The 26,253-nt window shown below is 41.7% G+C and overlaps 1 protein-coding gene across 1 annotated transcript; it reads left to right on the forward strand.

Annotated features, from left to right (window-relative positions):
• Positions 1-427: 427 nt before the first annotated feature.
• Positions 428-26,006, forward strand: fkbp16 (FKBP prolyl isomerase 16). Its single transcript, XM_061077304.1, has 8 exons — positions 428-964; positions 1,196-1,365; positions 1,942-2,030; positions 20,192-20,409; positions 22,327-22,508; positions 22,612-22,689; positions 25,625-25,762; positions 25,860-26,006. The coding sequence occupies exons 1-8, from the start codon at positions 508-510 to the stop codon at positions 25,944-25,946; spliced, it is 1,419 nt and encodes a 472-aa protein (XP_060933287.1). The 5' UTR covers positions 428-507; the 3' UTR covers positions 25,947-26,006.
• Positions 26,007-26,253: the final 247 nt, after the last annotated feature.

The raw sequence follows: 26,253 nt of genomic DNA on the forward strand, positions 1-26,253 counted from the left end.
ATCTTAGTGGTAGATTGCATTCATGGAAACTGCGTTATGGGACAGGACGGTGAAGTCATTAAGAAGCTTACAGACGTTCGGCAGATTAGGTTTTTCTCTTCTAATCCTGCAGATTACCACTGCACAAGCCTGCCGGCTGAGAGTGCTTCGTTGCGCTGCACAGTTTCTTTGCATTGATCATTTTTTCGTTGCCGTCATCTCCGTGGACCACGCAGACTAAGACGGACACAAGCAGGAGACGGGGGAGGTCAAAGTGCAGCAGAACTGCGGAAACTACATAGCTGCAGGCGGGAAAAAACATAGATGAAGCCAGGATTTAGGGATGTATTCTGAGTTGGATTTAATGAAACACAGCATGGCTTTTCGTAAATATTACGTCATGGAGAGATTTTTTTGTTTTTACAGAGTGTAGCTGGAAGGGATCGGTTCAAAACAGACCCACGGACTTACACCTAAGTGGAAGATTGGCTCGACAAGGAGGATTATATCTTTCGGTGACTATTGCAGATGGTGTCCATCGCTCTCTGTAGTGAAATGGAGACAGAGCCATGTTGTGAGGAGCATAAAGACCCCGCAGTGGAGCCCACAGAGCCTGAGGTAAGAGAGGCCATTTCTGAGATCCCTGACAAGAGCAGCCACAGCGAGCTGCCCTGTGGGCCTGCAGAGGGAGGAGAGGGGCTGCGAAGGAAAGAGCAGGCTGAAACAGAGAGCTGTACGGAGCCGAGTGAAAGCACTGAGATAAAAAGCACCTGTGACGGTGGAGAGCCAGAATGCAAAGAAAAGAGGAAACTGAAAAAAACAAACAGCTGGAAGATGGTAAGATTTCAAGACCCATCAGAAGAGGACGATGTTTTGGAGAATGACACCTCGGCAGAGAGTCTCTTTCCAGGCTATGCCATTGAGGAGTGGACTTCCTCGACCTTTGAGAAGCTGTTCATGGCAGAGAACTGGCAGGACATCACAGGTCAGGATATGTCAGTGAACATCACATCTCATGCAACGACACACATGTTAGACTTAGAAGGTTATACAGCAAAACTATCACCAGCTTTTATCTTTACATTCAATTCTGATTTAAGAAGGAAAGTGCCTGTAGAGTTTAGTGGGTTTGTGGCTGTGTCTGAGCTTGTGTAGTAACTACTAGCAGATTAATCCGGCTTCTTCCTGCATGACCTTTTCTTCTCTCCACACGCAGAGGACCGGCTGTTGAGGAAGAAGGTTCTGGAGCCTGTGGCCCTGCTCGCCCCGTGCCCCACCTGGGGCCAGGAGGTTGCTGTGAAGATGCAGTGTGTCGTGGAGGACCGCACTGTGGTGGAGAAAGACCGCAATCTCGTTTTTGTTATCGGCGAGGGAGATGTAAACCAGGTGAAAGCTTTGAACTCTTCATTTTAATCAGACAGGGTAGTTATCATCAGTGTCAGTGTTTATATCACACCATGTGTCAGCAGTGATCAGTAAAGGCTATGCAAATTGGAAAACAATAAAAAGTTTGCCAACTAATATGAAACAGACATCAACAGACATCAAAATGAAATCAAAACGACAAAACAACTTCTTGTTAGTTTTGTGGATCATAAACCAAAGTACTGGAGCATCATTTTCTTTTACCAAATTTAATGTAAATCAGTTGGATCAAAAAGGCTAAACTCAGAATATAATCAAAGTCAATAAGGTTCATCCTCAGGGAACCACAAATGTACGTACAAACTTTCATGGCAGTTCACCTTGTATTTGCTGAGATATTTCAGTATGGACCAACGTGGTAGAATCAACTGACCGAACCGATAAACATAACCATCCTCAAGTGCTGGATAATGAGCAGGTTTAGTCAGTCATGTACATCTGCAACAGAAGTGCTAACATTAATTTTGCGTACAGTTATGTCGGATAATAACCTGCAGATGTGTGTTAAATAACACGTTGTGATATGGACACCTGTAGGCCCTGGAGGAGTGCGTCATGTCCATGCAGAGGGGTGAGATCACATTGCTGCTGGCAGATTCACTGTATGCCTATGGACTGTTGGGAAGGTAAGGACACCCCACTTATTTTTCTTTTATCTTAAACTTCTCATTCTACAACGGAAGCGAGAGTTGGCCGTTTATATTCCTCTTCTGTTGAGTGTAATCTCAGTAAGTGAGCCCATGCCGGCCTCTGGTACCTGTTGCTGTGGGAGCAGCTTGGTTATCCAGGGGTAGGGGGGTTAATGAACCATAAACAGAAACAGATGGCTCCGTCCTAACACCATTCACAGGCAGCCTATCAATGGTGTGTCTGTAACCTCCCCACCTATGGGAGGAGACCACTCATATTACGGCCAATGGCTTAAGTTTATAACCTTTACACCAGTACAGAGCCAGAATAAACAGGGCAGAGATTGGTGTGTTGCTGTTGAAAACCCATTGTTTATACTTTTGATGTTTACTCAAGATAACTTGAGCATGTGAGAATGAGACATTAATGCAGCACAGTGAATTGACGAGATTGTATGTATATACAAATGTAGCATTCAAGATATTTAAGGGGAACAGATTTTTGATGCAAGACTACAGACCAAAATGAATAAGAAATGTGTGCAATGTGATTTAATTTTTTTGCTGGGGAATTAGTTTGTTGGAAATAATTTCCTGTAGCTTTGACTGCTGCCACTGTATGAGGTTTTGGAAAGCCGGTAATGTGCTGTATCTTAAGCTATTTCATGAACATGAAAATTGTGACATTAATGTAATTCTGAAAGTGATACTATCAACTCCCTGCCATTGTTTACTTACGTCCACACCCATTAAAGCTAATTAAACATTATTAGGTTGTTTCACACACACCTTCTGGAGTCATGAATGCTTTGTGAGTGGACTCAATCAAACCCAGAATTATTTTTGAGAATATTCTTGTGCAGTCATGTCAAAAGTTTCAGCCATTCAGCTTTATACAGAGCTGTGCAGAGTGATGCATAAAAACAATGCAGACACCACAATGTTCTGTGAGTCAGAACATTTGTTCCCGACATAATTTCTGATGTACTGAACCGCGTTGTGCAAGCATGTCTTTTTTCAGTGCACGCGCTTCACAGTTTCAGTCTCTTCTGTGCACTGCAGTGTGTGAGGTCTTGTTTGTATCATGGAGCTCCATGAAGGGGAGGAGGGGAGGGGGGGTGGTGCTGGGACAAGGCGTGTGAGAGGTGTGAGCGTGGAGTCTCTGAGGTGTTGTCTGGAGTCTTGCCCTCTGTCGTGTGCGTAGATAGAGGCACTGAGAAAAAAAAAGGGGGGAAACAGCGGTAGGTTAGTCAATGATTGTTTTGAGGCAGCTGATTAGGGTTGAGTGCCATGGAGTCAGATTTTGCCGCAGCGTGACACAAACAGGCAGCACCAGCTCTCTAAACTGGATTCACTTAGTGAGGTTACTTGTTGTCTGATTTTCTCTTGTCACTGAAGATAAATACAATCGTAGATGAATTGGTATGAAATTCTGTAATTTTAAAAAGTAAAACACCATTTTCGCAAACTTAGTTACTTAAGTCTAGTTACTCCAGCAGCTGGGTCGTCCATAGGTCAAACAAACCATCCACAGTCTCAGCTGAGAGACCTTTAATGGAATAGTTTGACTTTTTGGGCAAGATGCTCGTTTGTTTTCTTTAAACAGGAGTCGGATGAGAGGTTTGATACTGTACTCATATCTGTACACTGAATAGAAATCTACCACCAACATGAGGCTAGCTTAGCTTGGTGTTTAGATGGAAACTACAGTATGGCACTCAGTAGTCTCCATTCTGTTTCCATAAATGGTATTAATCTTGTTATCAAACCTTCGGCAATATGTGTTTTTCTCAAAGACCCTAACTATTTCTTTAAGAACACACAATACCACCTTATCATTCTTCTCTGGGTAAACTCATCAGTAAAACCTGCCTCTTCAAGTCTATCACTAATATATTCAGTATAACCAAATATTTGAACATATAATCAGACAAAATAACAAGCGCTGAGAGGCATCATGTTTCAGAATAGATCTGACTCAATGTTCTGTGCCATAAAAATGACAGAGACACAACGAGAGGAAATCTCATTAGCCTCTCTCTGTTTTCGGGGAGATGCATTGATTGAACTCTGTCAGTCGCCTGTTGCAAACAGTGCCGCTAAGTGCACTTCACAGTTATTTATCAGAACAGAGACAGAGATGGTCAGACAGTGTGGTTCAGCACAGCACAGCACAGTGGAGTGGTCTGCAGCTCGATGCTGCAGCATCTGATGTGACAGGAGGATTATAATGAAACCAATGAGGAAAGTCTTCTGTATTTACCTGCTCGATGACAAGGGACAAGAGACTAAATCGACTGTAAGAAACAATGATGATGAAATGCATTTTGCTTTTCAAGGAAGAACAGCCATAGTGCTTAGTCAGAGATATACTCTCATGCACTCAGTCAGCAGGTCATTATAATAGAAAAGTGGGAACTAGCGTCTGTTGATTTCTGGACAGGAGCAACTTTAACACTCACAAACCCTCAAGGAGTCAGAGTGAGTCTGCCTCATCAGGTCTACACAATCCCAAAGTCAACCACATTAAATGTCACTGGCAGCTGCTTTATTTATGTCTCAACAAAACTAAGCTTGCAAAACAAGAAACCACAGTGAAATGAGTCTGCACCACTTCTATTATATACAGCACATGCATGTACAGTATGGTTTTCTGTGTGAAACACCACACAACACATGTCAAAAGTTAAACTTTTACTCTGGTGTGAAATGGGGCACTGTAAGGTTACATTGGCCTGGTGTCAAAAAAACAACAGAAGCTTAAACCTTAGCGCTGGCAGCAAAGGCGGTGCCTTACTTTTACTCTTGGCACGACGAGAACTACCCCAGTGGCACATGTTGAAGTGGAATTAAGTAGACCATTGGGATGTGTCATAGTTGAATTAATAGTTGTAATCTCAGTCCAGATGGACAGTGTCAGCCAGTTAATCATTCAACTGTTGCATCTATGTGTCACGAGGGGATTGTGTGGTATTTGCGGCGGTTGTGGCTGAGGGGTACAGCGGTCGTCATCCAACCTGAAGGTCGGCAGTTCGGTCCCCAGTTTTCCCCATCTGCATGCCGAAGTGTCCTTGGGTTAAGATGCTGAACCCTGAAACTCAATAAACAGGGTAAATTAAAATCAAAACAATCTCCACTTACCACTATATGCTTGGTAATAAAATATGCTGCCTCGAAAGACATAAACAGATTCAGACATTCAGAAGCTGAAATTAAAAAGCCTGGTCCTTCTTAGAACAGAATTTTATGTCTCATGCTGAGAACCAAGGAAGTGCGCTGTTGACTGTGAAGTTTTGTGCATGAGCAGGTCTCAAAAAACTGGAACATGTTACTTGATGCAAAGAAAGAGGCGACATGCCAGGATTTCAAGATGGGCGGGACACAACTGCCATGGGACGGTCAGTGCCGTCACCCAAGCACTATAGGAACATTTCATGGCACCTTTAAAGCTCAGGACTAAAGGAAGTGGGAAGTTTATTGTTTTGGATGATGCTTTAAAAAAAACTGCAAGCTTAATTAAAGCGGGCCAAGCCATCAGCCCCCACCCACAGGCACTGCACTAGTACCAAACAGATAGCTTGTAATGGAACAGTAGAGATCCAGTGGAGACACACCAGATGGATATCATTGTCAGTTTCTTAGCGTTCAAAAAAACTAACAAGTCCAACTAGCAGGAGAGAGAGAGGAATCTCCCTCTCTTTGACCTCAGGGGAAGTGAGTTTGTTGGCTGCTCCAGCCTTGATTAATCCAGGGGAGGTTGGAGCGAGTTGACTGAAGCTTCAGCCGTGGGAAAGAGCTCTAACATTTGCGGTGATGATTTATAGTCATTGCACAATATTCGTTGCCAGTTGCTTGCTGTGCAATTTTTGTCATGTCAAGCTAATGTGTGATGAGTGGAGTAGGTGTGGGTTCATCAGGGTGGGTGCAATTATCGGCTTTGTGATCTAATTTAATGACATATTAAAATGCACTAATAATATACATATATAATAGAACATAAAATACTTAGATAGAGCCCTGGCACTTAAGAGAAAGGTGCCTAAAGGAGAACAACACCTATGTCTGCAGAGGGAGCCGGCTGCAGTTTGTAAAATAAAAAAAGATCTGCCGGTGAAGGTACAAAGAAGTGAAGTTACTGTATTAGACCTCTGTAGCCCATTCGGCCGCTAGCATAACAAACCAGAATGTCCGAATGAACTGCGTGTGGGATAGTTGCCTTGTGGGTAACACATACCAAACCACACATAAATAAAAGGTGTGAAAAGCTGCCTTGGACAACACTCCAGTCAAATGGGCCAAGATATTGTCAGACAGAACAGTAGTATCAGTCTGGGACAAACTGAACCATGGTTTACTTTGTTTGCAGTCTGAAAACACTTTTTGGCATTGTTTAGGCCCCATTAACCAATCACCTTTCCTGTATGATGATTGGTTAATCATGATGCACGCCTGTCTACAAACCAATCAATGTCAAGTATAGGTAAATGTCTATGTGAGTAGTGACGAGAGGATGGACGTATGTCATACCTATTGTACCCTCCCTTAATTGCAATGTGAAACTAAAACTCACCAGATCAAATTTAAACAATCTAACAAAGAAATTAACCTTGGTCCAGACTTTCAGGTGTGAAAACTCCCTAAAGGACCAGGTATATCTCGGACAAATTTTTGGAAATCTAATGACCTTTCAATCTCGACCAAAGTGGTGGACGGACTAACTGTAAGACCAAAACTGCTACCTGACTATTACTATCTATTATTTTTACTATAGCCATTATATCACACAATGTTATATCCATACAAGGGTGTCATGAGATCATGTTGAACAGATCACAGTAAATAATAATAAATAAAATATTCAGACGCGGCTTTTGGAAATGATTATGTTTGACACACACCATCAAATATTTACTCAGCAATAGCCGATAACATGCATTTAGCAGCGAAACGTCTCCATGGGAATGTGCTCAAAGGGAATCTTTGTTGACATCCTTGAAGCAGTTGGCAAGTGCGGTGGCGTTGTCTTCCGAAGCATCTGAAACACGCCCATATCCAGAGAGGAATGCAGCTGAAAAAAAAGGTAACAGTGACATTTCTCTGAGCAGAGAAACTCGCAGAGCAAAGTGTTGACACGTGAAGGTGACAAGCCAGAGCTCTGATTATGGGAGTCAACTCTGATGATTAGTGAGGATACTTGTGGGTGTAGCCTCTTTTGACAGACATGACAAATATCAGTAACTTATCATGAGTGTCCCGGCACCAGATAATTGTCGGTGTTATGTCTTCCTCTTCTTCCAAACCAATCTCTCTCCTTATCACCCAATGCAGCATGATATAACCCAAAACTGGCAGTTCTGCTTTTCACTGACAGGTAGAGTGACTCACTCACCGCAGAGCCGTGCGGGTGTCTGTCATTTGAATGCACGCCAGCCCTCCTCCCCCTCATGCCCTGATACGTAAGCATGTCGTCTACTGAGGAAATCTGCGAGGTGGGGCTCGGTTTGCGTTGAGGGTGGTGTGACTCACTCTGCATGTAACCACCTGGGTCAAATGAATAATGTGACCTTTAAGACGTTGCTCCTTGGAGAGCACGGCTGAGAATCCAACCCATTCTTCCCAAAACCTGTGTTCCTCCTCAGCAGAATGTGAAATGCTTTTAAATGATTTACTGTTTGTCATCAGTGAAGGTTTACAGCAACATGTGAACTCTTGGCTGTGTGGTCACGTGACCTAAACAAGTTTGATTGTATTTCTCGGCTCCTGTGCTTTCTCTTCCATGACACAGAAACGATACAGCAGGCTAACTACAAACCACACCCAGACCTCACTCTGCCGGAGCGGACCAGCCGCCATCGACAGCTGTAGCACGCTCCAGATAAGATCTGGTTAACTCTCAATGAGCATACGCTCTTCTGTTTGCCCAACCAGTGCCGCATTAAAGCTGCGCGTGTTGACCTCCAGCAAAAAAAGAAATGTAGAAATTAAACCTGAGTGATAATAGACTCTTTGTTTTACCCCTGAAAATATATAGTTTGGTGCCACAGCGGCATTTTGCCACACAGACCAGTGTTTGAACTGTGCGTGTCCCTCATCTAATCTCCCAGGATGTTTACCTTTTCCCCCTGCTGCTGGCAGGTTTATCTCTCCCATCGACACAGCCTTGGTTGTAATACAGCACTGCCCTCAGTTAAAGCTACTTCTGCTTTCCATGGTTGTGGGATATTTAGTGGGACAGTAAATCTCCTTCACTGAATTGAGCTTATGTTGTCAGATAGTGTGTTTGGTACGTGGTTGTGTAAAGGCTTTGTGTGCAGAAACCACACTGTTTAGAGCTTCTTTAGTCCTGTCCCCATTTAGTTTTGTATTGATCTGTTGTAATTTTTTTATTTATCTTTGCTGTCCAATTCGCTTTGCACTGTTGTCCTCTTCCCTGTCATTCGGCCACTGGCTATCGTCTGACGGTGAATTAGCCTGTGGGGGCAACAGACATTATATATGAGCTTCCGGTGAACACAGTGGATATACAGACCAAGACTTCATTTTCCATTTGCTGTACATTATTTTATAGTTGGACATGAGTCAAACGTTTCTCCACACAAAGCACAACATTAAATACTTTTCCTAGTGTTTTAGTGTTAGACTACATTTTGGGTTAATCTCTATCAACAGCTATCTGTTCATTAATGCAGACAAATTAAAAAGCAGATGGCTGATGCATTTAGATCAGTGTGTTTGGCCTCTTTGTGTGGATTTGAAAACAAGGTATTTTGTGATTAGTGAGCTTTAGAGGTGCAGGTGGATGGATCGCGCTTTAGTGGTGAACAGAGTCATGGCTAGCTGTGTAGAGTTAATGTGCTAAGCTAAGCTAATCCCCTGCTGGCAGCACTGTCACTTTGTATTTACTACACACACACGCAATAGTGATCAATCTTCTCATCCAACTCTCAGCAAGAAAGTGGATTAGCCTGTTGAACTATTCCTACCACCATTGCACATCTGCCAAATCCGCCTGAGGAGAGCTTCACCAGGAAGGTTACCAGGGTCTGTGACCCTCCTGGTGAAGGAGCCTTGTCAGCTTCCCATTTGTGAACACACCAATGTTAGACTAAGTGAGGTACTGCCACCAGGAATTACACCTCTGCTGTTGATACATTGGTTCTGTGCCACCTTGTATTTATACTCTTTTACGGCATACAGCATTCTGGCTGGAGAGGACCATTTCAATGTAGCCGAATGATCTCACCTTTTTCAAAGTCTTCACTATCCTGCGTGTTTCTGGAATATAAAAGTGTACTATGTAGAATATTATATTATTCTCTATATTGTTTTATAACCTAAATTACACTGGCACTCATAAATGCGGCAAGGCCCAACAGTCCCCTTATGAAACCACATTTAAAGTCACTATCCAGATTGTTTATAGGATTTTACAAAGAACTGCACACGCTCATACATATCAATCCCAACATGCCAGATTTTTATGGAACATTTGGAACATTTTGAAAAACACTCACAAAAATCTCACAATGTTAAAGAAAGTGGAAAAACATTCCTGAAACCACACCCATTTTTGATGTTTCTTGGTAATCCGTCTAGTAGATTTTGCGTAATCTTGCCTTCGAACCAACGAAAGAACAAACTTAACCTCCTTGGTTGAGGTAATGTGAGAACTCTACCTGCCAACCAAATGACTGATCATTTAAAACACTGTAACTTTATTAAGGGTGTTTGTAGTACTGTCAAACAGCGTCTGAAACTTGCACACCTTCCCAGTGTGAAACAGTGAAACCTTCCAGTAACTTTCAGACTCTGGAAACCTGACCATCACATCCAATTGAGTGATGAACCAAATATATAAAAGCAAGAAAGTAGACTGGGACTGAACATTTCTCTCAGACTCTTTTTTACTAGTTTGAAAAAAAGAAAAAATGTCATTACTTCTGTTACTTCTGTTACTGATACTTTCTCTTACTTCTACTCTCATTCCAATTTGAATTTACCCTGCATTATGTACCTGTTGCTTTGCTACTCTCAGGTGCCCTCGTCATTGCTCAAAAACAGAGGCTTTTCTTTTTACTTCCAGGACCACTCAATCCCATTTGTTCTTTACGGCTCAGAGAATTGACTAGTTGTCATGGTTTAACAATACTAAATGCACTTTTCAAACTATACAAGGGTGAAACTCTCCTAAAAACGTGAGCCAAGAAAGACTGTTCGGTGATGAGTCACAGCGTTGCTATGGGCAACTCATGAGGACACCACATACAATTGTAAAAATGAGAGCAGATAGGATAGTGGAGGGGCAGGCTGCTGCATGCACACACAAACACACTCACACAATTTTTAGCAGGTGTGTGTAACTACATACATAAAGCAGAAGTTGAGACAACAAGGTTATTTGTCTGTAGAGAAGTGTCGTGCTGCTGGATGTGAGGTGAAGAATGCTTCCTGCGAGGCTGGAGTGAGGAGACGTGCAGCTGAGTGACAAATGGCACCAGTGTGTGCTTGTGTTTGTGCGTGTGTGTGTGTGTGTGTGTGTGCTCTGGGGATGAAGAGGTACCGACGCTGAGGACGTGGAGCGTGACTCATCTGGCTGAGACGTCAGTGCTACGTCATCAACCGTCTGGAGCAGTGTATCACAGGCACACACGCCCATCGAATATCAAAATAGTCCTCGCAGAGTTAATTTCTGGCCGAGCCTCCGCTGACATACTCCCTGCAAAATCGAAATCACATGTTCAGCGTTAAAGCTTTAGGGATTAACAAAGTAGATCTCGTATTGTTTGATAGCACTGATGAGATTTGCTGCACTGTGCTTATGTTTCATATTGACATTCCAGAGGGGGACGGACAGTACAAGTGAGCTCATGTATAGAAACTAACACTGCATTTTCAGTGCGAGAAATTAACTCAATCTGCCAACATAACATGAACAGAAACAGCTTGAAATTGGCTGTAACCAGACAAATTGATCTTATACGCGAATGCCAATGGCTCCGGTCAAGTAAAGTCTTTCCTCTTTAGTAATGTGACTGGCTTATGATGGAGGCTACGGGTCAAAGAGACTAAAGGATAGTACTAACGGCCACGCTGCATTTCTTGTACTGAGCCAGATCCTCCTCCTAATGACCTGACTAATAAGTCAGGAGTTCAGTGTGCTGCTATTGATTCACAGGCTACACAGGCTGCTTAGAGGAAGCAGGACCTTTATTTGGTTAGATCACAGACTTGCACACACTGGAGTCATCTTCAGTGACGACGGTAGGGCAATAGTGAATTATAATGACGTTTCTGTTTGATGTACCCATTGCGTTAGAGGTGTGAAGGATGGGTGAAGCTGTTCAGGTGCATATAAACAACAACTGCTGTGTTCCATCTAATTTAATAATCAGTCAGTGACCGAAATAACTGCACGATGTTTGTTATGTGTTCAATCTGTGACATTTCCTCGGTGGGAGTTATCTGGTTGCAGCTCATGCATGTGTGACAGCTTGGACTTGGAGGGGAAATTAATTCCTGATCAATATCTCTTTATGACATTTATTTCCTGACACAAATCTCATACATGACGTCACGAGCGGCTTCTGGTCACAAATGTTAATGCTCACAAACACAGAGGGAGACACACACACAAACAGCAACCCTGTGGAATGAAAATGTCTCGCAATTATTTCATGTCCACGTCACACAACTGTGGGGAATTGTTTTCTTAACTTTGGATCGCTCGTCTAAACAGAAATCATAAAGTACTCTCAGCATTCAGGGATTCACGTGTCCATTGAAGTAGCCAGACATTTCTGTTAAGTATAACAGTAATGGAGGAGCAGAACTTTCATCTTTCAAAGAGCTGGATTTTTGGCTCCTCGCTCAGAATTAGTCGTAACTTAGAGAGCTTTGAAGTTCAAAAGGGAAATCCAAAACTGGCGGAGATCTGGTTTATGTAATCACTAGACATAACGTCTGTGCAAAGAAAGAACCAAGCCGTCTTTGCTGTTAACTACAGCTTCACATTGACTTCAATCCACTGAAACTAAACCTCGGTTCCTCGGACTGCAAGAGAAACGGCCTCAGGACCAAACTATAAACACCTCAGAGATGTCAGATTGATCATATTGATCTGATCTGATCAGTCCTGACCATGACTTTGTAGAAATCACCCTAACCACCTCATCTATTTGAATGAGACCAATCTGGCACCACAGTATGCATATTAACCTAAGAGGGTTATTCAAGACAATTTGAGGCCATTAAAGCTAAGATTCAAAGGTGAAAGTGAAAAGATTTAGACCACTAACCCTGCTGTATGAGGCAATGTTTTGCTGAGCATGTTTTTGAATTGTTTGTAGGACACAAATATACTCACATTAACCGTCCTTCTAAAAATGTCCTGCTGCTCCTCTGACTGACAGTCGAGGATGGTAACATGTCAAGAAATGTTGCAACACAGCAGCAAAAGTTGGGAAAGAATAAGGCTACTAGCACAGATGTAAACAACAAAGGGACTAAACCATTTATAAAAATCTGATTTGTTTTATGAGTGAGGAAACATTTGTTAGATGTTCCTTGGACCTCAAGGGTGCAAACAGATAACTGTTTGTTAAAAAGAAAAGCTTATAAGGTCAATTTTTCGGCCGCAAACATTTCTGTTCCAGTGCATTTGTAGCGACACGCACTCCCCCTGCTGTGGATCACTAGTGTATGTACTGTACTGTCTCTACTGGTTTAATAAAGTTGTGTAACCAAATGCTTCTCACGAGTTGCTTTCTAAATGGCCGAGCAGTTACACAGCCCTGCTGTTAAAAAAGCTACTATATGCCCTGCAGGTAGCCTGGGGGGGAGATTGGATTCATTTTAACAGGCTAAGGAAATCTGTGGTAGATTATATGGGGACTTTTGAGGAGCTCAACAGCCAGGATGTAGGCACTCGCTGTCCTTGATCCCTGCAAGCACAGTTTCATTGGCTCATTGCTGCAGGAGGAAATAAAAACAAATAGGAGAGGAAAGCACATGGCGAGGCAGCAGCTGAAAGGACACTGTGAGTTTCTAGATCTCCGCGTGTAATAGGAGGCTGTTATGCTGCAAATTAACTGGCGGCTGGATGGCAGCAGGCGAGGAAAAACAGCTGTGACGTCTCACCAATGCCAGGATTAAAGCTAAGCTCCTTTGCTCGGCTGTATTGGTGCCTCGTGTCCATCCGAGAGTCAAACAGACGACACTGATCAACAGCAGCAGAAGCAGAGTGCTTTTCACTGCTGTAAAAAATAAACAACCTCATAAACCCTGCAGGATTTAGTATTATCATACAAGCTGCACACCACATTTATTACGGTACATTAGGCTGCTATCTGAGGTTGTAACCATAGAAACCCTTATGAGGTACATCATTGTCCTTTCCATCATTTAAAATTGAGCGCATGACGTCAAAGTGACCACTGTTTTCCCTCTGAGGGAGTTTTTCCTTTCAGTCAGGGCAGCGTGGGGTCTATGTGACAGATAATAGGGTGAGTCAGCCACACACTCTTAATCCTTAATGAGGAAGTTTATAATGAATGCAGAACTTCCTATGACACAAAAGGGAAAAGCTACAGCCATTCTTATCACATCAATCTTATGAACACAGACAGGAAAGAGAGAGATATTCCTCTCTTAATCCGATCTGGTGACGTATGAGAGACACATCTGACAACAGACAGTCTGAATTTCATATTTGCTGTTGTTTTATGTTGGAGATTTTATGTCTGAGCTGGTGCTTCACCTCCTGAATCAGTTTTAATGGACCTGGTGTTGTGTTCATGGAAGACTGCTTCCTGGCAAACAACCAAACAAATGGAACAGTCTCATCTCGTAGTGCCACATTTGATCTTTGTTATAAACATCTATGAATAATGACAAAACACCAATACAATCAAAAATTGAAGATAATAGAATGATTTGTCATGCCAGTGCTCATCAGCAAACATTATTTCCAATACCAATATGTCTGTGAAAGGCTGATATTGTTTGATTATTTATATTGTGCTATTTATCACGACTGACAACTCGGACCAAATAATGTGCCACATGGAAGAGATGGACGTAGCTGTTGTGAGTTAATTTACAGAAATAACTTCCTCCCAATTCCAGTTTTTATGCTAAGCTAAGCTAGCTGGCTCCTGCATCATATTAACTGTACAGTCATAAGGATGGTGTCAATCTTCTCATATCACTCTCAGCAAGAGAACAAATGAGTCACAATACTGTTTCTTTTAATAGGCCACCACCAAGATCTTTTCTAGTAAAGTTTTGAATAACTAAAATGTCCTGACATTGAACTGCAGATTGTTCAGTTATGGGAAAAATAAAAACTCTGGCCAACATGGACATGATGAATCGAATATCAATGCAGGCCAGAGTGTGAGTGAATTAATGAATGGACGAGTGAATGTGAGTAAATAAATGACTGAGCTATCACCATAGTGATAAAGGAGGTTGCAGATGTGCAAATACACCAGAATCAAACGGTCAAATGATACCAGCAGAGATGAATCTCTAGCCAGCAAAACACTTTCCATTCATTCATTCAACATTAAATGTATCGAGTGATTGTTCTAACATGTGCTTGTATTTTCATTTTCAAAATATGCAACCAGTTTTGAAACTTTTACTGAAGTACAAGCAAATCGTCTAATGTGCTACCTGACATTGAGTTGTTAGACCTGGTTTCCTTGGTGACCTGCAGTAAATATGACCATAAATATGGGCATGGAACCAGGCACTGCCTCTCAGTGCTGTCAAAGCTGCTGCCTCAGCAAACATCTCAAGTGCAGTGTAAAACAGTTGTGCTATCTTATAAAAGAACAATCCCTGGTACATCTCAATAAAATCCATTTATAGTTTATATTTATTGATTCAGCAGATTTGAAACATAAAGCATTTAAAATTTTGCCAAAAACTAAACTGCAAACCATTCCCAATGGTTAGGCTAACGCAACAAAACTAGCTAACTTTTCAAGGCCATCAGTAAACATTTTGAATAAACACTTGAACAAATCTAAATAAAGGCGGGTTTTCCTACACTGCCAGTGTCGTGTGAATGCAACTCAAGTACTGTTTCACAGAGCTGTTAACATAGCTCCACACTCTTTTGAATCTTATGAAACAGTGTTGTTAACTCGGGTTAGCAGCACATTCACAAAGCAGCAGATCTATTGATTCGCTCATTTGTCCACACGGGACATCTTCAGGCACAGTTCTAGGTCAACTGCAGGTCATCTGCTTTTTGGCAACGTTCAGAGCTCCATGACAATGTCAAATTTAGGAAAATAGACAAGACGAATAAAAAAATATGCTTTTAAATGCTTTTTACAAGCATAGAGTATATTAGAAAGAGTAAATTTTGTGATATCATGCACTGATTAGAATAGGAGCATATCTATTAAAACCAGCATACATCAAAGTTTAGCAACTCTTCGGCCATCGCACTACAATGAATCCTCTTTTGTAATAATGCTCTAAAACCTACAGTATTACACCAAATAGGTCAAGCTAATAGCAGCCTAAAGATTCTGCCTGAGTGAAGAGAGTAGGAGTCTCTGACTGGAGACGACAGCTCAGTTTAAGGACGTGGACCTGGTTTTGAGTTGCAGGTTCATGTTTCACTGGGATCTTGTGCAGGGATCTAACCCTGCTGACCACCCTCTGCTTCCTGTTTGCACTAATAAGACCCCGGGGGCTAATCACTGCTGACCCGCATGACACCGTGAACCTTATAGATCTGTCAACTGCTGCATTCTTTGATTACACTCGGTGGATCGCCAGTCATGGTGATTTTTCATGTCTTTCATGATGGCAACAATAAGCTCAGCCCTCAGCTCCTCTTATTATCCCTCAATGTTTGATGTATAAGTCCTTAGTGTTCTGTACACTTTCATACTTTTAGCCACGTGCTTCCTCATATTAAGTGATGAGCCCACCTGTAGAATCCTGCATGTGAAGGATTTCTATTATCAGGCAGTTTGCAGTCAATGTGTGTGTGTGTGTGTGTGTGTGTGTGTGTGTGTGTGTGTGTGTGTGTGTCTTTGTGTCATCTGTTAACCCATAATTCAGTTTTGCTTGTAGCTCATTTAGTCTGTGCAGAAGCAGCTGTACCTGCATCAATTCATAGGAAATGACTCATCCCTTGTTACCCGATGTGTCCGATCTGTGTCATCAGAGTCATGAGCGGCAAAGCGGCTACGTTCCTCCCGTGTGATAATCAAATTGGTGTCCAATGACATTCACGAGTAAAGTGTTTTACGAACCCAACATGGTTCAGCTCATGACTGCGACATCTTTTTTAACCAACTGGAAATTGGGACAAAGTAAAATAACTAGTTTCCGTCCTGTCTTTAATGAAACGTAGAGAAAATCGGTTTAGACTGCTGCCTCAGGTGTTGATACACATACTTAGACTGTATATAGATATATGATTAATGAGCAATATTTAAGGTCTCATGTAAAGAGCAACATATATCTATAAAGCTGCTTTAGTTAAGTCAGTTGTACACATTTGAAGAGCTTTTTATTATTATGCACTATATTTACTGTCCGTCATTTTATTTCACCTTGAAATTTATTCAAAATATATTACCTCTAAATGTAAAAGTGTTGATTATTCTCTCTCTCCAAAAAAAAGACAGAAACATTTATTTAGCATGCACTTTGACTTTTTGTCCCATCCGCTAACACGAAGGAGGCACGATTTATGAACTATGCACCAGCCTTCTTATAGCCGTCAAAGTACAAGCAGTATAATATGATGAATGAATTGTATATTCAAAACATATTTTCAGCTTAAAAAATGTATTTGTTGTTATTAATAAGTGTATAGATTTTTTACCAATTGCTGTTAAAACTGGAAATTGGGAGAAGAAAAGTGGATATGCTGCCTGACTAAGAAGAAACATCACTTCCACTTATTTTTGAACAGTTTGGCTAAATGGACTTGTTTTTATTAAGTAATTAAGTTGTGGCTTCAGAAGGTTGATAGAAATCCCTTTAATCTGGAGCCAAGAACTCCTAGTGCAGATTATGCACGACACTGTCTGTGTGTGTTGTTATTACTTGCTGCACACTGTTACATAATATGCAGCCTTTGGAATATTGTGTAACATTCTCAGATAAGAGAAGAGAAAGGTATGCAAGGACAACACATAACCCCGCTGCACAAACTGTGCCAAGAATCATTTGGAGATGATGTGACATTCTTCGGACGCTAGTAAAATGCATTAGATTAGCAGGGAAGAAGCCTATATGAGGGAGTAAAGAGTAATAAGATGTATGAGGCTTGTTTTTCAAAGACATTTCCCAGTACAACCAAAGCCGTACTCTCAAAGTTCTTCATTAATGAATCAGGTGTCTTCTTCTCTGCCGCTCTTGAACGCTTGCTACACAACTGGGCTGACACTTGTCTGATCCTTGTATACATGCAGCGGTTCTGTAAAAAACAAGTCGACAGGACTAAACGCTGCTGTCAAAAATAGTTCAGAGCAGCTTCCTAGAGAGAGATCTACACATTCACAGCCCCTTGACGATAACGTCTCTGAACACCACTTCCTCCGGTCCTGAGTGGGCTGGGATCCGGCTCAGGTTTCCGAGGCCTCGGCTCTGCTGCTGGTTTCACACTCCTGTGACAGTGGAGGAGGTCTCCGGGGAGGAGAGGTGAAAGGGTAATCTGATCCCACCTGCTGACACGGCCTCACAGCCACTGGGCACACAACTAATTCTGTTTGACAGACATAAACTGTGTCACTGACACAACCAGTTTGAATAATTCATGGTCTGACACAACTCCCACTACTATCAATTTGCAGCAAACAGCCAGTGGGTGATATCTGTGGGGAAGCTGCACTTTCTTCTGTCGGACTTCGTTTCTGACCTTTTTTTTGTTGAGTCCATTAAACTGTCACAGTCCTCTTGATGACGAACCACTTTATTTTGTCCAAAATATATAATAAAGTGTGTATGTTTAAGCATGACCCCTTCAGGATGTACCCCACCTCTCGTCCAAAGTCAGCTGGGTGCTGCTCCAGCTCCCCCACGACCATCAGAGGATAAGCAGGAATTGAAAATGGATGAATGGATGTTCAAACATGTGACGTACAGCATGTTTTCAGTTGTTTGTATTTTTAAGGCAAGAGTCTTTCATTCATTCAACCCCTCACTCAATTCAACTCAGCCTCCACAGAGGAACTGATAATGGACCATTGTTTCCCTGGAGCCAGATGACTGAAAACCAAATTAACTTTCCCTCTGAGTGACTCCTGAGTAAGGTGAAGCCGTTGACGGCTCAACGGCTCGTATCAGTTTCAAACCCTCATTTGCTTAAATGAGCTGGAGTCACTTTAGCTTCTGTATATGTTGCTTTTTAAGAGTGTGAGGCAATGGATGCTGTGAAATGTTATCAATGCAGAAAACAACTGTCAAAACCCATGAAAAACACAAAAATATATCGTAATATCATAGGTGTTTGTATTTTTGTTGTTGTTGTTTATAAGTGTTGTTTTACTGGACAATGTGTGAGTGTGTTTGATGAAATACCTTTGTCGAGGCGGTGACACTAAAGCTCAAGTGTTGAGCAGTGCTGTGTTTTCTATTAGTTTAATTCAGCCAAAAAGGGTTTGTTTGTTAGCAGGATAACACAAAAACTAGTGAAGAGCTTTCTATGAAACTTGGTGGAAGGATGTTACATAAAATAACCCATTCAATTTGATTGTGGATCTGGACAGAAATGGTTCGAGCAATTTTTTTACATTGCAAAATATTTTTTTCTTTTTTTAAATAAATGTTTTTGTACCATTTATACCTATTTCCCTTCAGATAATGCATGGATCTTGATGGAAATGGAAAATTAGACCTATTTGGGGGCCTGATATGTATGAGTGTACAATTTGGCAGAGAGACACTTATAAATATCCGTAGATCTGAATGTGGTTTCAGGGAGGTAGGTTTTTTCAGCCACGGTAAAGTAATACATTCTGGTATGGATCTGAACAAAAGGGTCAGATCGAGGATTTTTATTATTTTTTTTAATCACTTCAACATTCAACATTGTCAGACAGGGCCCTTGGCCAAGGAAGGCCTCTACTGAGTGCCATCATAGTTATTAATGTTTCTATTAGGGACTGAGTTTGTCCTGATGGGCGAGCTTCAACTTCAGATCAAATTGGAAACTCTTCTGCTCAGCTGCGTCCTCACTTCAAGGACCTTGACCTCCTACTCAAAAATGGGAACATTTCAATTAAAACCACTTACTGCATGTTTCAGCTTAGAGAGAAAATCCATCACTCCAATATCTTTACCACGTATCTTGTAAAGGTCGCAGGGGGACTGGAGCCAGTCCCAGCTGACGTTAGGGGGCGAGAGACATGGCCCCCCTGGTCAGGTACAGATCTAAGATGGGCCATATATTATAAATAATGTAAGAGAGAAAGATACAGTAAATATTGCCTGTAAACAATGTATTAAGGATATAAGGGGTATTTTTTTTGGTGTTATATATCAACGGGAGCCTCTACCACCTGAAATATAATGTGAGAAATGTTTTTGAAGATGATAAACAAACCGCAGGATCAGTTGTGTATATTTGTGCTGGTTAAAATAGAAATGCTCTGTCAAAATGTGACAATTCTCAATGATTTTTTCTGTTGTAGCTCCGGATAGGGTCGGATCTGAGTCTGGATCCGGACTGTGGTCCCTCTATTAGTGACCCCTGGTGTGAACTAAGATAAGAGTTGGACAAATAATGGTTCCAAGTGTTTCCCACACAACCTCTCAAACTCCTTGAGGAGAAATAAACATTATTTTACATTCTACTATTTATATATTTACCGTCAGTATAAACACTACTGTATTTTAAAGATGGCTATCAAATGACATGCATTAGCTGAAGAGCTTTGGGTTTTGTGTGCAGGATGTTCAGTAGCTTGTTTCTGCTTCTCTTGAAGCTGATGGTTATCACATGAAAACAGATCGATTGGTTGACTGATTTAAACAGCCTTTAAAAGATCAACGTGTTCTTTTCAGGATTTTAAAAGACGTCTGGTGTTACTCACAGATAAACTTTACTGTGGCTCTTTTTCTGTGATGATGTTGTTTATGTCTGTGCTTGTTTTTCTGTCTGTTTGTTTGTCTATGTGCAGAGAGCCGGATATTCCATCCTGGGCTCCGTTACTCTATCAGCTTCAGCTGCTGGACATAAGAGAGAAACCAGACCCATTTACTCTGCCCGTTGCCGACCGCATCCGCAACGGCAACCAGAAACGAGAGCGAGGAAATTTTCATTTCCAGAGAGAGGAATACTGCATGGCCGCCCGGGCCTATTGTATGGCTCTGGATGTGCTAACCACATGCAGCCGAGGTAACGCAGCGTCAAACCTGAATTTATTCATAGAAAAATATTTCCATACTATCAGCTCTAGCAGGAATCTGCTATAATGGTTGATGTGACTATTATCTTCCCAGGGAAAGGGCGAAAATGAAGGTACAGCACAGATAGTGTTTGGCACACATATGCATGCATATGTATACACATGTACACACACACACACACACACACACACACACACACACACACACACACACACACACACACACACACAAACACACACACACACACACACACACACACACACACACACACACACACACACACACACACACACACACACACACACACACACACACACACACACACACACACACACACACACCATTAGGTTGCGACCACAGCCAACATTTCCACATCTATCTCATCACAGAATGACATAACAGCCTCACGCCCCCCAGCCCTCCATCACACTAATCACACCATCACGACGCAGGGCCACGTCATGTCACAAATGTTTTCCTCTTAATTCTTCAGTTTAATCCAAGCTAATCAACTCTCATATGATTTTCACCTTCTTAATCACTTTGATCATGCAGGCAGGGTGGGCCCGTGGAGGAGAATGTGACTGAACAAGTCAGTGAAGAGAAGAACATGAACTGCCTCTTAATGTGTCAATGATGGTAGAGTCGCGAGTTAACTCGGTGTGGCATTGAAGAGAGGAGTTTATCAGGGCATCGAGATCGTGTCATTAACGGATGAGAAGTCGAGCAGATAAAAAAAGATAATAATGAAGCAGAGACACCAACCATGTGCAAATAAACATATTTTAACAAGAGTTTGAACTGTCTTTGTGGGAGTAAATAAATTAAATTGGGTAAGGATGAAGAAATAAAAGAGAAATAGAAAGATAAAAATATTTTGCTTCAAGGCTTTGTCACCATGTAGGAATAGTCAATCTAGAGTTCTAAAAACATTTAAATAATTGCGATTGACAAAAAAAATTAAATAATAAACAGTATCGTTTTTGGGCAATCCTGTAAAAACATAACCTCCTTTTTGGAGATAATAACGTAATAAAATGACACGACATTCAAAAAAATAAAGCAACTTCTTGTCTGATAAATCACATTGTTGTTGTTGTGTTGACAGATTAATGGATCCCTAAATTTTTTCGCACATTAATCTTTGCTCACAAAAGCAAGAAGGAAACAAATTCAGTAAGAGTTGAAGCTTAAAGCTGCACTGATCAGTGTTTGTCACTTGTTGCGATGAACACTCAACTCTGCAGTTGCTCTCAGTACTACTTATGTTTTTATGTTATTAAGCTGCTTTTGTTGTTTTCTGGTTCACAGCTTTAATGATTCAATAGGATCAACTGCAGCAGCAGATGTTTTCATTTTAACAGCTCTGTAGAAGCCACTGAACGCTACCAGATTAAGTAACTAGCTGACGAACAAAGTCAAAGACAAAGCTAAAAGAGAGCGAATGTCTGTAAATTACATTTGACCAGAAACATAACTCCACACTTTGTGTCTGTGGACATTTGCCAGGACTTCTTACAATGATAATATGTCAGTGTTGTGTTTACATGTTGTTCTGCTGCCCCCAAGTGACCAAACAAACAATAATAAATAACAAGTGAAGCTTGGGAAGCAGCCAAATAGAATCTACTTTTGGAATCCAAATGCAAATCTGGAAAAGAAGGAGAAAAAAAGATGCACTTATTGCAAAATATCATCCCTAAGATGGTAATAATTATTACCCATCATGCTCAGAGACAAGAATCAAAATGCTCCCCCCTTGGGTCAACACAGTATTGAGATGGGCACATGTCCAAGTCCAACTACTGTATTAATTTCAACTCCTTTCTCAGATGTCCAGACCTTTCCTGATGTCTTTTAATGTCCAAAGCAAAGTGTAAATGATCTGCTGTGTGTCTCTGTACAGACGGCCCGGATAGCGGCGTAGCGACAGAGGAGGAGGAGGTGCGAGACTACCGGGTGAAGTGTTTGAACAACCTGGCCACCGCTCAGCTCAAACTGGAGCAGTACGAGCAGGCGCTGCACACCACCCGGGACGTTCTGACCCTTGAGCCAAACAACGTCAAGGCCCTCTACAGGATGGGAAAGGTGAGAAGCAACTGGGAGCATCCCTATTGGTTCATATCAATCCATAAATCATTATTGTTGGGAGAGTTCCTGGAAAGAAGAGGATTGTGTTCATCTCTTTCAGGTCCTGTCAGACAATGGTGAATACAAAGAGGCGATGGAGATGCTTAAAAAGGCCTTGAAACTGGAGCCGGCCACCAAGGTGAGATTATTTGGATGAGCTGCTCCCTCCCATCTGCCTGTGAATCACATCCGTCCCTCATGCACACAAAGGAAAGCGTTTTCTATAGTGAAGCCACAATTATCATTAGGGAGAACATTATAAATGAAAAGTTTCTGACTAAATGTGTGCTCTCTAATATGTTATAGTCAAAGGTTTAAATATCAAGGCTAGAAAAAACACTATCAAGTCTGGACTTTTGGATTTCAGTAATGACAGTATGCGTAGTTAATGTAGTACATGTAGCTGTTTCAAAAGGAATATAGACATTTAAAAACTGTTAAAACAAAAATTATTAATTAATTTATATTTACCTTTAACAAAGAGCCTTGACCTGAGAAGACTTAGTGGAACCAGAAATGCCAAGTTCAAAATGGAATCACCTGTCACGGGGGTTCATCCACTGGAGAACAGGAATGTCTGCACAGTATTTCATTGCAATCCATTCAACAGATGTTGATTTGACCAATAAGCTTAGAAAGAGTCCACAATTCAAACCATTTGGCAAACAAATAGACTAAACAGGCTGAAAACAAATTAGTATACAAATGAGTAAATAAGACTTTGTCATGAGCAGTCAAAAGATAACCAGTGGGTCTTCAGTTGAGCATTAAAAGTCTCAACAGAGGGTGAATACTTAATAGAAAGAGGTAGACTGCTCCAGAGCTTTGGGGCAGCTACAGCAAAGACGCAATCCCCCTCACACCCTCATCCTCGACCGAGGGACCGCCAAGAGATCTGGGGATGGAAAGTGGGGCAGAGGAGCTTACGCCTTAAAATCTGTCCTGTATCTAAGCGGTAGCCAATGCAGAGATTCAAGAACAAGTGACACACTGTCCCTCTGCCTAGTAGCAGTCGAGAAGCAGCATCTGCACCAGTTGCAAGCGAGACAGTGATGGCTGACTGGTGCCCAAAAGGAGAGCATTGCAGTTGTCCATTCAAAAGGAGATAGGGGCAGTAGTCACACTCTTCATGGGGTTTATGCTAAATATTGTTTTCAATCATCATGCTAACTGAAATCACATTGACCATAGTATTCAGACATGTTGCCAGGACATTTCAAATTCAGCTCAGGTACCTCCCCTTTCCATTGATCATCTTTTAGATATTTCTTTACATTGCGGAAAGCCTACTTGTGATAAATTCAGTTGATTGCATATGTTTGGGAGAGACACACCTGACTCCATAAGGTCTCAATGCTGCTGATGCAATTCAGAGCACAAACTAGTCCATGAAGACATTGGACTTATCTGCAGAGCTCAGAGACAGGACAACAGTTTGTGGAAGGCTACAAAATATGTCTTCTGCCCTGAAGTTTCACAAGAGCAAAAATTACCTCCATAATGTTTAAATGGAAGAAGATTGGAACAACCACGACTCTCCGTGATGTGTCTGCCCGCCCCAAACTCAGCATTCAGGGAAGAGAGGCTTTGTTAGGAGAGGTGACCGAGGGCCTGGTGGTCACTGTGGCTGAGCTCCAGAGATCCTGCGTCGAGACGGGGAAACCTTCCAAAGGAACAACCACTTCTAGCATCATGTCTCCAAACATTCATTCATGCATGACGCTTAAAACAGAGGCCAGACAGTTCAGTCTCGGTTCCATCGGAGTTTCTCAGAGTGTCAGAGAACTTTAGGTGCTTTCATGTGTCTTTTACCAAATCACTGTAGTGCTACAGTCAGGATCTCTGGAGCTCAGCTAGGAGTTAGGCTCAGGGGAAGAATCCTGGTTGTTCCAAACTTCTTTGATTTCAAAACCTTGAGCTCTGGAGGCAGGTTCTTATGACTTGGTTTTTCTTACTATATTGTGTGTTTGTGTTTACAAAACAATATTCAGTCAATGCAAAAACATGATTGAAGGCTCCATCTGGAACCGTGTTCAAGTGATTCCGCCTCGTTCACAATGTTCACACTTCGCCTCATCTCCATCCACAAACTCTGCATCTCACAACTGCTTGTTTTTTTATTGCATCTCTCTAGTTAACAGCAAACAGTTGCAGGAACCCCAGTGAGCTACTCTCTGCTCCTCTGACGGCCTGTTCTGTCTTGTTTTTGTGGTTTTTCCTAATCTGCCAAATCCTCCACAGAGGATCTGGCTGAACTGCACATCTGGCAGTCTCCAGATGTGACAGTCTCTGGCAGTCTCCAGATGTGACCGCACGGCTCAGAGCTGCCCAGCAAACCTGGTAGAAATAACACATGCACGAGTCAAACGGTGTGACTCTGGGGCCGTGCAAGTCAAGGCCGGAGACTGAGTTGACCTTTCCAGCTTCAGCGTAGACTCTCCACACTGTATAATTACCATAACCACTCCTTACAACTATAACATCACCTCACGGACATTATTCTACTTCGCTTGTTTGACACCCTGCAGGCTGGATCTCTGTAAAAAGTGTGAATAGGACATCTCTATCAGCTGTTTACCAAACACTGCTTCCCGTATTACAGTGACCTGACCTACAGGGCACACTGCCACAAATAGTATGTCTGGTCTTGTCTAGACAAAACGAAAATATATGCTGCTTTGGAAATTACACCCTTGTCTCGAAGCTGAATAAAACACTCGGCCGAAACCTGATTTAACCTCCCTGTGAGAAAGTTATTGTACTGTAGTCACAAAACAGGCCGAGAACATGGAGTTATGAGCTGCACATGCTTTTTATGACAATTTAAAGTAATTCATCTAATGACAGCTTTTTGAAGATATGACAAAAGTGAAAAATAGAAGTTTCTATGATTTCTTGCCCTCTTCTGTCTAGTAATTCAGACCTCTGCTCTCACCTGCTGGACATTTTTTAAACTGCAACTTCACCGTTCCCTCAAGAGGAAGGCTCCATATCTCTTTGTCAACATTAGATTTTTACTGCCAGCATTCAAAACATTGCCTGCATTGTATTTTTAATGCTCTCCTTTCCTTCAGGCGATTCACTTGGAGTTATCTAAACTCGTCAAAAGACAATCAGGAGGGAAAGATACTCAGGAGTGGAATCCCAAACCTGCAGACATGCTTGGAGAAAATATCGCACCTTTTCTGATTCCCTCTAAGAAGGAACCATCTGTAAGTCAAATCACAAATACAACCAGAACTGTACATTTCACTATTTGACATAATGGAGCTTTACTTTTTTTTTTTTTTGACTGTGTCTTTGTTTTAGGGAATTTCCTGGAAGTTTATCCTCGGAGCTCTGGTGGTGGCCTTGGGGAGCTTAGTGACGTCAGTGATTCTAACTGCAAGACACTGAAAACATAGCACTTTGAAAATCTTCATCACCACCACCCCCATCATCATCATCTGAGGGGAAAATCTGATATATTTATAGATATATATTTATTAAAAGGAGAATAGTTCAGTACTGAGTGTATTCACAATAGCAGCAGAGTTTTATATATGTTATTTTGAAATGGGATCGCATTCAATAAACCATTATAAAATTGGTCCTGGAACATGTTCTTGTATCACAGATATTCAAATAAAAAATAAAAATCAGTGGAACTTTTGTGAAGTCTGTAACCAAACCACAAAAATTTATTTCAGTAAACAAACACTTT

Source organism: Limanda limanda, chromosome 8 (genome assembly GCF_963576545.1).
Source record: "Limanda limanda chromosome 8, fLimLim1.1, whole genome shotgun sequence".
NCBI classification, from domain to species: domain Eukaryota; kingdom Metazoa; phylum Chordata; class Actinopteri; order Pleuronectiformes; family Pleuronectidae; genus Limanda; species Limanda limanda.